Source organism: Gekko japonicus, unplaced genomic scaffold (genome assembly GCF_001447785.1).
Source record: "Gekko japonicus isolate JY-2015 unplaced genomic scaffold, Gekko_japonicus_V1.1 scaffold1041, whole genome shotgun sequence".
Taxonomy (NCBI): Eukaryota; Metazoa; Chordata; class Lepidosauria; order Squamata; family Gekkonidae; genus Gekko; species Gekko japonicus.
Window position 1 is genome coordinate 47,762 of NW_015167570.1, and position 11,550 is coordinate 59,311.

Here is an 11,550-nt window from a genome sequence, read left to right on the forward strand (position 1 = left end):
AAGCGAATTGAGTGTTGAAGGGGGGGGGGGATCCATGCAGAACAAAAAAGAAAACCTGCATGGTGAAAGTGAGCCAAACCCAACGCACATAATAGACCCTAGTCATTATATGTCTGCAGTCTGGAAATTATTTGGTTAGCCATGTACACTCTTGGATCCCAGCTAACCCTCCTAGCCATAAGTGAAATCCCATTCTTCTCATAGACAGGCTGACATTCAGCTTTATTCAGATTCCGTCCCAAAAGCAGAACCGGCTGTCAGTCGACTGCGCTCTCTGCCCATAAGACAAAGGATCCAAAATGCTGCAAGTTCATAGAATGCCATTTTCCTTCCTCCAGCTGCAGTCCATTGTGTCCCTTTCAATTCTGTTCTGCGGTCAGGAGATCTTCACAAACAGCATAGGGGGTGCAAGTCTTGGGTGGGTGGCAGTGTTCCCTCTAAGCTGAGCTAGTGTGAGCTAGCTCACAGTTTTTGAGCCTCTGGCTCGCACATCTTTGTCTTAGCTCAGGAAGGATGGCTCCAGAGCAAACTAAGTTATGCAGTAGCCAAATCGCTTGCTCACAACTTTAATGTCGGTAGCTCACAAAGTAGAATTTTTGCTCACAAGACTCCACAGCTTAGAGGGCGCATTGGTGGGTGGTAATCAGCACAGATCTTCTGTTCCACTGGCATCAGTGTAATTATGCCAGCAAAAGGGTCTCTTTGGATTTAACCCACTCCACTTCCCCTTCACATTGGAGAGACTGCACAAATCTTGCGAACCTCACTTGTATGCTCAAATCCGAACAGTTTCCCCATTGATTTACTTGGAAACTTGGGATACGATCCAGATGAGTCTTAGAAGCGCCTTGACTTTGAGTAGATTTGTGGCCTTGAATTTATGTCGACTGATCTGAAAACTTGGATCACTATATACCATACTACTTTTCATCTAAATTAATATTTGTTGGTATCTGTAAATATACAGATCTGTAAATATTTCAGCATATTTCTCCAATAGTACAGCAGAATATGATATAGCCATTTGCTGAGGGAAGGGGTTCTTTCAAACATCTGACATTAAAAATGCGCAATCTGGAGATATGTAACATGCTGGAAACATCTTCATTTTAAATTGCACACACTGCTAATCATTTTTTTCCTGTTCACAGTTTTTCTAACGGCTCCTTAAACTATGCCAGACATGAAGAAACAGCCAACGACAATGGACCTCCTTACCAGATTTTCAATGGCTTTGGTGATCACGTCTTTTATCATAATGTGGTGCAGCTTATAGTGTTTGCACAGCTTTGCTGAAACGGATGTTTTCCCTACTCCTGGAGGACCAAGTACACAAATTTTGACTGGCTGGGGGGAAAAAGGATGATTTCTTTAAAAATGGCTTTTGGTAGCAGCAGTGAATGAGTGAGTGAGTGAGTGAGTGAGTGAGTGAGTGTGTGTGTCCAGGACTAGCAGCAAAAGATATGGCTAGATCAATCAGGCACAATGCATATTACACATTATTTTGGACCATCAATTTGTAAATACTGAACAGAAAACAGATCTCAGTTTCATAAACAAACATGAGTGTAGATCAGGTGGACAGCCATTGTAATGTCTTGTGTCCCTCACAGCTATGTTGGTGTATGTTTTCATGAGTCAAAGCTCATTCTCAGAAGCTTACATCCTGGAAACCTTGGTGGTCTTGAAGAAGAAGAAGAAGAGGAGGAGGAGGAGGAGGAGGAGATTGGATTTATACCCCGCCCTTCACTTGGAGTCTCAGAGCAGCTTACAAACTCCTTTCCCTTCCCCTCCCCACAACAGACACCCTGTGAGGTGGGTGGGGCTGAGAGAGCTCTGACACAAACTGCTCTTTTTCAGGAACAGCTGTGCCAGAGCTTGTGACTCACCCAAGGTCACATCAGCAGGTGCAAGTGGAGGAGTGGGGAATCAAACCCGGTTCTCCCAGATTAGAGTCCGCACACTTAACCACTACACCAAACTGGCTCTACTGGATCTGAATCTTTCTCAAAAACTGTGAGTGGGACCCAACTAGCTCTTCTGCTGGTGAAAAAAGGGCAGGGCCATCTGCTTGGGGAACATGGAGGGGAACATGGAGATATGCATGAAGAAAAGCCACGTGTGAAGTGGGTTGCTATAGAGGGGGAAGTGGGCAAGAATGAGTGGAAATGATGGCTGGATCCACCCCAATGCCTGTCTGCAAAATTTTCAAACCAAAAATGCATGACAAATAGACCGCTTTTACCAGTAACCCTCGACTTTGCTTGTACTCCACAATAACTTGATCAATACTCTCCACCAGTCCATTCTGAGCGACCCACTTAATGTTGAAATTCTCTTTCAAAAACACAGCTTCCATTCGCAGATTCACAAGTAGTTCATCCAACTGTGGTTGCTAAAAGAAAGAATAAGAATTAAACTAAGAGTGGGTTCCCTGTTTTATATTGAATGGTCAATTATTATGCTGATCCCTAGGAATGAAAAAAAATAATCATAGAATCATAGAGTTGGAAGGTACCTCAAGTGTCATCTAGTCCAACCCCCTGCACAATGCAGGAAATTCACAAATACCTCCCCCTCCACACACCCAGTGATCCCTGTTCCATGCCCAAAAGATAACAAAAAATCCCTGTCCAAAGTGGCCTGGAGAAAATTTGCTTCCTGACCCCAGCGTGGTGATCAGCATTTCCCTGAGTGTGTAAAAAAGAGCCACGAGAACTAAGCACTGAGGCAACCCTTCCTGCCCTCCCTCTCTGCCTAAGTTCACACAATCAGCATTGCTGTCAGACAGCCATCTAGCCTATTAAAAAACCTCCAAAGAAGGAGAGCCCACCACCTCCCGAGGAACCACTCTGTCAGGAAGTTCTTTCTAATGTTTAGCCAAAAACTCTTCTGATTTAATTTCGACTAGTTGGTTTTGGTCCAATCTTCTGCGGCAACAGAAAACAACTCCCTACCATCCTCTGTATGACAGCCCTTCAAGTACTTGAAGATGGTTATCATATCACCTCTCAGTCGTCTCCTCTCCAGGCTAAACATATCCAGCTCCTTCAATCTTTCCTCATAGGACTTGGTCTCCAGACCCCTCACCATCTTCGTTGCCCTCCTCTGGACATGTTCCAGCTTGTCTATATCCTTCTTAAATTGTGGTGCCCGAAACTGAATACAATACTCTGGGTGAGGTCTAACCATAACAGAGTAAAGCGATACCATCACTTTGCGTGATCTGAACACTATACTGTTGATACAGCCCAAAATGGCGCTTGCCTTTTTAGCTATGGCATCACACTGCTGACTCATGTTCAGTGTATGGTCCACTAAGACCCTTAGAACCTTTTCACACATACTACTACCAAGACAAGTCTCCCCCATCCTATAATTATGCATTTGACTTTTCCTACCTAAATACAGAACTTCACATTTATCCCCATTGAAATTCATTTCAGTGCAGAGTGCTAAAACGGCTTGACAGTTATCACCAATAAAAAATTAAATGCAAAGCATCCACACACCAGGTACCTACTGGAATCTCACCAGCTGCTGCAGACGAACACATGCATCCCCTATAAGACTTAGAAAAAGATCGCACAAAGATCTGCTCTAGGCATTTTTTGGTTTTGTTTTCATTTCATAGATTTCCTCCCCTCTATGCTGCATCACTGATGGGCTTCATTCTGGTGCTTTTCTTAGTCCACGTTCTGCTTTTTACAAAACTTGGGAGCATGCCCAGAGGAGGGGAGAGGAGAAGCTTAGGATATTTTTCATTACTCAGAAGTAGCTGTATTTAAAGAAAAGAGCTGGCAACCCTGGATCAAACCATGTCTTTCTTCCATAACTGTGGTGACAATGGTTTGACAGCCCTTCCGTGAGTGTGGAAACCTGAGAGATGGTTCACATACTACTTTCAGAACACTCCTCTGAGCAGAAGGAAGTGGCTACTTGCGTAGGAGCATCATGGATTGTGTTCATGAGTCTGCTACAGACTCCAGAGTGAGAAAGTGTCCCTTCCAGCTTATGAGAGATCACATCTTGAGATCCAAGAGCTGTCAGAATACACACTAGAGCGCTCAGGTAAGAAAGTGAACCACATCCATGCATGAAAACAGGTTTCTCCAGGGAATGTGGGAAATGGTTCTGACCCATTTCTTGAATTTCTCTCTTGATCTTCAGTGTTTTTAGGAACTGTTCAGAGGCAATGATTAACATCAGTACAGAAGAAAGGTCTGAACCGCCTGGGAGTTGGATTTTTCAAGAACTGCTTACTCTTGTACAAGCATTGGTTAAGATCTTCTGCAGGCGCCTTGCTCTGTGAGTTCCTATCTTCAGAGGGCACTAGAAATCGAGTCTTTTTTCAACCTTCACGCCTCTGCTTCAGAATTCCTTCCCTACCATCATTTACTTGGTACCTACCTTTGTTGTCAACTGCCCTGAGCTCTGTGAATTCTGAGAAGGGCAGTATATAAATCCAAATTATAAATAAATACCTTGCATAGCTTTCAGCATCAAGAGATTTTTTTTCCCTTTTCCCCTTTTAGATGATTTCTCTCCCCCCCCCCAACTCCTTTTGCTGCCCCAATTGTTTAGTTTTGCCACTCTCTTGTATTTGGTACAGGATTTTATTGCTGCTTCTAAAAGATATTGTAAGATAAGTACTGTTTGTTTTATTGTCGGTTTGTCCGATGAATTCTTGGATTGCTGATTGACTTTGGAAGCTCCTTTGGAAACCTCTGGCCGACAGCTGTGGGACAGTCTGAAGTGGCGCAGACAGAAAAGGGTTGCATTGCGATGATCGCTTTCTCCAAATGAGATAGTAAGTTCATTGCTGGAAGAGCCACTTAAACTGGAGGAAGGCTTCTTAAAGTAGGATGCTGCCCATCCTGCTGCAGTGCCTTCCACGTCCATTCTGAACCAGCTGAGATTTCACACTGCAAACCACGTGTGGAAATTATGGCATTTCAATGGGATGGACCCAGGTTTGCATGAACGAGAAGGAACTTCCAGAAGGGAATTTAGCTGCCATCTCTTCCTCCTGCAGCCTCCTGCAGCCCCACAGAAAACTGCTCCTGAAGGGCGGGAGATCTGCAGGAACCACGTGGATGTGGTGTCAAGATGCTGCAGTGGGAATAACTAATGGCTGGCAACAGTCCCATTTGCAACACTATGGCACCATTCATTCACAGATTCTTTTCTTCTAGTGCAGTCTCTCTTGCCATTGTCCACAGTTCATGAGGGACCCCTTCAACTTTTGGAAGTGGCTTCTTCAGGGGCAGATTCAGGTGGGTAGCCATGTTGGTCTGAAGCAGCAGAAAATTTTTTGAGTCCAGTGGCATCTTTAAGACCAACAAAGTTTTAGTCAAGGTATAAGTTTCGTTTGCATGCACGCTTCTTCAGATACAATGAAATGGAGATTACCAGTTTATACATATAGGTAGAGGGTGAGAAGTAAATTAGCATACAGCTTAATGAAGATGTTTAACAGATTCAAGAACCAAACAGGAATAACAGTCTTAGTTTATATGGTTACCATTTGTTTGGGTTTAATTCTGGGGGGAAACATACTGAAGGAAATAAATATGTCAAGTAGAGGTAAGCAAAAAAATCCCCCCCAATTCGAATCTATTGGACCCAAGAAATATCCGTATGCCCGAATATTCCCAAATACCAATATCAGTATTGTATTGATAATCAGGTAAATATTCAGGAAACCCAAATTTATTCGGCTCCATTATACCCTATGGGGACATTATACCCTATGTGGCAGTATTTGGCTCCATTATACCCTATAGGGACATTATACCCGATGTGGCGGCATGACTCAGCAAGTTCAGAAGGCATTTAAACTTTAAATGCATTCAGTTCATTCGCCGAATTGTGCCACCGCGACCGCACGACTTGGCGAGTGAACTCAGAAGGCATTTAAAGAGACTGTGGTCTCTTTAAATGCCTTCTAGTCACACCCAGAACAAAAGCCGAATAACATTGGCCAAATCAAATTGTCTATCCTGTATTCAGCTGGATAAATACCTTAAAAATTACAGATAGGGTATTTTTTTAGTATTTATTCGGCTTGGTATATATCGAACGCATACCCCTATGTCAAGATTGGAGACTGATGTACAGATGTATCCTTAACTGTGGAATGCTTAAGGTAATTAACTGAGACCCTCAGCTCTCAAGCATGGAGGCAGCTTTGCAGCATCTTCTTCTTTGCAGTGGGGCGATTGGTTGTGTAGCGTTATCTCCCCTGTCCCCAGACAAGAGAAATACATAACAAAGAACACTACATTCTACTATTCATTACATTACATTGCAATCTACTACTCTAATCTATTATTCCAAATAAGAAATAAAACAAAGAGGGCATATAGCCCTTCTGGGGGATTGGTGAGAATACAGATGTAAGGGCTGAATGAGGTTAGCATATGTAGTGAAATAAGAAATCGATATCCCTGTTAAGTCCTGGGGATGCCATTGTTCTGAGTGTTGCAATAACTTGCAACTTCAGCAATTTCCAATCTAGTCTGTTCCTGAAGTTCCTTTGCAATAAAACCGCTGCTCACCCTCTACCTATATGTATAAATTAGTAATTTCCATTTCATTGTAGCTGAAGAAGTGTGCATGCACACAAAAGCTTATACCTTGAATAAAACTTTGTCGGTCTTAAAGGTACCACTGGACTCAAACTTTGTTTTTCAGGGGCAGTATAGGAGGCTGAAGGAAGAAGGCAGCTAAGATTCTTTACAATACCTGCCATCTGCTTGCAGAAATCAACCCAGTAATTTTCAGCACAGAGCTGTTATTAAATAGCACAGCTATCCTCCTCTAGCAGAAAATATTTTAAAAGAAAAAAACCAACATACTGTTAAATCTTTACATAGGAAAGCATTTTCTTTTGGGACCTTCTGCGTTTTCCCTGGGCCAAGGTTTCTGCTGATGCACTGTGAAAAGACAACAACATGGGGTGCGTTTTAAATTCAGCATTATCGAAGGAAGGGGAGAACGCCTTATTAATTGTTTTAAGCCAGAAGGCCATAAAAATAAGAGACAAAGATGGAGCTGATGGGTGCCAACAAAAACGGCACAGAACACTAAAGGGGAAAAAATTAACGCTTGTACAGAACTCTCTCTACCACACTACAACACAATCCTTTGGAGAAAACTGGCAGTTCTCACATTCACTGAGCCACCTTCTTTGAAGCTAATGGGATGGATCCAATGCGGTGCCAGCAGAAAGGGCAGAGGTGGATCTTCTCCACTTTCCGCTACATCAAGGTTGCCAGCTGTAAGCCTCAAAAATAGTAAAAGGTCTCACCAGGGGACCTCAAGGAGGACACGTGTATATGAAAAGAAACCACAACGTGAGCAAAGGCACTCAGGAACAGAAAGCAAGTGGCATTCCCCCTCTGATTCTTCCATTAATGGAACCACTAGTGCCAATGGAAGTGCCACTGGCAGAACAAACTGGAGGGCAATTTTGCCCCCTTCCGCCTCCTTAGGGCCAGATGCTCATGTTGGGCAGTGTTACATCCAAATGGGTCTGCTGATCCTTAGCATCATCTTTTTGAGGCTCACTGGTGACTGCTGGGGGAAGGGAGAGGCAGGAAAAATCCATTTCCACCATCACCTTGCAGTGGCAGCACATAGCAAATGACCAAAATATCCTTTTCAACTATAAATCAATAGGTTGTGAAGACCAATAAGATATATTTCTTTAGAATCTGTTCAAATGGTATTCCTCTGGTGCGTTTATACTGAGATGATGAAAACAGATAATGCAAAGCTCCTTCACTGCCCCCCCCCCCCCCCGTATAACCAGTACAAATGGCTGGATTCAGCAACTCATTTCCACTAAGTGATGGATCCTCTTTCAATGGAAGGATGTTGCCTCCACTGAAGGAATATTCTCCCTTACTGGAAGAGTGCGACTGGACCCCATCCAAAGGGAGTTCAGATATAGCATCCGTTTAGCAAAATTTTTGGACAATCCATATGAGGATCTCTTTGCACCTATAATAACTGAGAGCCAATGTGGTAGAATGGTTGAGCAGCAGACTAATCTGGAGAACCAGGTTTCATTCCTCACTCCTCTACATGAGGCCTGCTGGGTGACCTTGGGCCAGTCACAGTTCTCTCAGAACTCTCTGAGCCCCACTTACCGCACAGGGTGCCTATTGTGGGGAGGGGAAGAGAATGTGATTATAAGCTGCTTTGAGACTTCTTGAGGAGGAGAAAAGTGGAGTATAAAAACCTACTTTTCTTCTTCTTCCTCCACTGTTATAACTCTAAGAACTCTGTGTTGGTTGCACAAACAAGAGTCCAGCAGTAGCCAGAATCACATTTATTCCAGAATAAGCTTTTGTGAGGCAGACCTCACCTCCTCAGCTGCATGAAGCATATGTCTCTAGGTGTTATTTATACTTACCCATTAGCTTATAACTCTAAAACACTGCTACAGACATACAGTCCCTGCGTCTGAGGAAGTGAACTTCTCTGACTCACAAAAGTTCATTTGGAAAAAATTATTAGTCTTTAAGTCTTTGGACTCCTGTTTCATCTCCCCCTTCTGAGGGGTTGCTCACTGGCTCTCACCTGACCGTACATTCACCACAATAATTTCACTCCGTGGACAATCCTGAGTTATGGCCCCTGCTGACATCTCATCAGTGCTGTCCACACAGCGTGGAGAAGGCCATAGTGCACCACAGACAGGAAAACTCTGATGTCAGCTGTGGGTGGGATCAAGTAACCCTCCATTACATTTTGCGGGGTTTTTTTGGGGGGGGGGCGGGCTTTTTGTAGCAGGTAATGCACCTGCACTTACAAGCCTGCATGATACGCAGCAAATATCAGAACAGGACACACCTAACACTTCTAAGTCATATGTAGATTCTAAGACATATAGCGACAATTAATAGAGAAACAAGTAAGACCACAAGCACCTGTTTTTAATTAGAATACCAGAGGCTGAAAAAGTTGAAGGTGTTTTCTCTCATTCTAACATTTACTGCACACTGTGCCAGGCTTAGAACATAAGAGAAGCCATGCTGGATCAGGCCAATGGCCCATCCAGTCCAACATTCTGTGTCACACAGTGGCCAAAACTGTTGGTAGAGTATAGATACGCAGTCAAGCGGGGCACAAGCTGTTTAAAGAATAAGGTCGATTTATTAAGAAGAGAACAAACTTTGTTAGAAAGTGGAGAGAGAAACCCAGGAGCCATCAGGAGGTCCACCAGCAGGGCCAGAACTCCAGAAGTCCTCCCACTGTTGTCCCCCAAGCACCAAGAACACAGAGAATCACTGCCCCAGACATAGTGTTGCATCTATACCTTGTGGCTAATAGTTATTGATGGACCTCTGCTCCATATGTTTATCCAATCCCCTCTTGAAGGTGTCTATGCTTGTAGCCACCACCACTTCCTATGGCAGTGAATTCCATGTGTTAATTATTCTTTGGGTGAGGAAGGACTTCCTTTTATCTGTTCTAGGCTTGTGGGTGGGCATGCATAGCCTGCTACTACAACAACATTAAACAGGGGGTGGGGGGGCATTGCCTAATCCGGCCACAAAGAAAACGAAGTAGTTTAGGGTCACAGTCATCAAGATCTGTCACCTGAATTCATTTGAAGAAGCCTGACCTTTAAGTGCAAAGGTTTGACATGACCATCTAAATCTCAAGCTCCATTACCTTGACGATTTCACTCAGCGTCTGTATCGATTCATCCACCGCAACCAGGTAATGAACTCTTGGCCTGTGGTCCGCTATATTCTGTAACACTCTGCAGTGAGGCAAACGAGAGAGATGACACAGGGCATCTGACACAGAGTCTTCAGCATGATTTATGTATGATGATTAAGCAGCCGGAATGACTGTAAAGAGCCAAAGCAGATATGGCATCGGGAGTTCCAGTGAGCAGAGCTCCCAACAGAGACCCAGGACTCTGCTTTCGGACTGGACTGTGGCACAAGGGAAGAGCCTTCTCTTCCCCATGCTGTTTTCACAGTCTGAAACAGCCCCTTGGGACTATTTGTCCTATTTACCCATTACCAAGATGAGGACCTGTATTTTTGTCCCAACAGGGCAAACAGCAGCTTTGCAGAGCCATTTCCAGCCAGAAAAATGGCACTGAGAGGAGAGGCTTAAGTACTTTCCCCTGGCATTGTGGATCCAATCCAAATCAGGCCCACACACACCTGCTAGTTAAAGAAAAAAATAAGAGCTTATTGCTGGGAGTCTGGAGACTCAGGTCAAATCCTCATTTTGCCATGGAAGCTAAGCTTGCTGAGTGGCCTTGGGCCATCCCTCTCTCTTTCTCAGCCTAACCTACCTCACAGAGTTGTAGTGAAGATAAAATGAAGGAAACTTGCTGTGTGACCTTGGGACAGTCACATTCTCTCTCTCTATCTCTCTCCTCCCGCTCAGCCTAACCTACCTCACAGAGTTGTTGTGAGGGTAAAATGAAGGAGGGAATAACAATGTTGTAAGCCACTTTGAAAAGCAGAGTATAACTACCTCAATGAAAGCATTCATAGAACTCCCAGATACATTTCGGGTTTGGCCCTTAGATTACAAAAAGTAAACAATCTCTAAAAATGGCGCCCATGAGGAAGGATGAGAAGGAAAAACAAGTTAAACCAAAACTTCCTGTCGGACCTGCTGGACCAGTGAGTCCTGCACCTAGACAGGACACAACTGCAGAGCTACAAAAGATGCTAACGGAAGCATTGCAACCCCTGCTGGAACAAATAACAGCATTGCATGGCAAATTTGATGCACAGCAACTGCAACTGGCTGAGATAGCCAAAAAAACAGACAAAACTGAAAAAGAAGTAAAAGAAGTGGATGCCAACACCAAAAAATTGGGGGGGGGGGAACTGCAGGTGATCGAAAAAAAGAGTTTGATGGAAGAGTCTCAATTGTTACAGCTACAAATGGAGAGAGCAAGCTATGTCTTAAGGTTTCAAGGTGTTCCTGAAGACAAGACTGAGAATCTGAAACAGATTATGTGTGATGCATTAGGCACTTTGGCAAATATAAAAGTGGATACATTACAAAGCGAAATAGATATGATCTATAGATCTTATCCAGAATTTATAAGAAAAAATAATCTGCCGGGGGAAGTGATTGTGAGATTCTCGAGAAGACAAGTGAGAGACCAAATTCTCAAAGCGACAAGTGGATTCTCGAGAAGACAAGTGAGAGACCAAATTCTCAAAGCGACAAGTGGATCTGCCTTGAAAATCAAAGACAAAGAAATAAGAGTGTTAAAGGACATACCATTTGAAATAAGAAGGAGGAGGAGGAAATATAGAGACCTAGTACTATTCCTACAAAAGAAAAGCATTCCCTACAGATGGATGACACCCGAAGGCACAATCTTCAAATTCATGGATAAGAAAGAAAAAATTGACTCTGTTGAAAAGGCACAAGAATTTTTGCATCTACACAGTCGTCCACCAGGGCAGAAAGAACCCGAGAAAGAAGACAGCACCAATGAAAGCGAAGAAGAAAGAGCAGCGACAGAATCAGACGAGGATCCGGACTCTAAGT

At 43.6% G+C, this 11,550-nt stretch overlaps 1 protein-coding gene across 1 annotated transcript in view; it reads right to left on the reverse strand.

Annotated features, from left to right (window-relative positions):
* AK7 (adenylate kinase 7) overlaps positions 1 to 11,550 on the reverse strand; it is a 56,342-nt gene that overhangs the window by 25,323 nt on the left and 19,469 nt on the right. Inside the window, exons 8-11 of the mRNA XM_015413851.1 lie at positions 9,688 to 9,778; positions 6,861 to 6,938; positions 2,246 to 2,395; positions 1,219 to 1,347 (exon numbers count right to left, since the gene is read on the reverse strand). Of these exons, the coding sequence (XP_015269337.1) occupies positions 1,219 to 1,347; positions 2,246 to 2,395; positions 6,861 to 6,938; positions 9,688 to 9,778 (448 nt within the window). The remainder of the gene's footprint in view (positions 1 to 1,218; positions 1,348 to 2,245; positions 2,396 to 6,860; positions 6,939 to 9,687; positions 9,779 to 11,550) is intronic.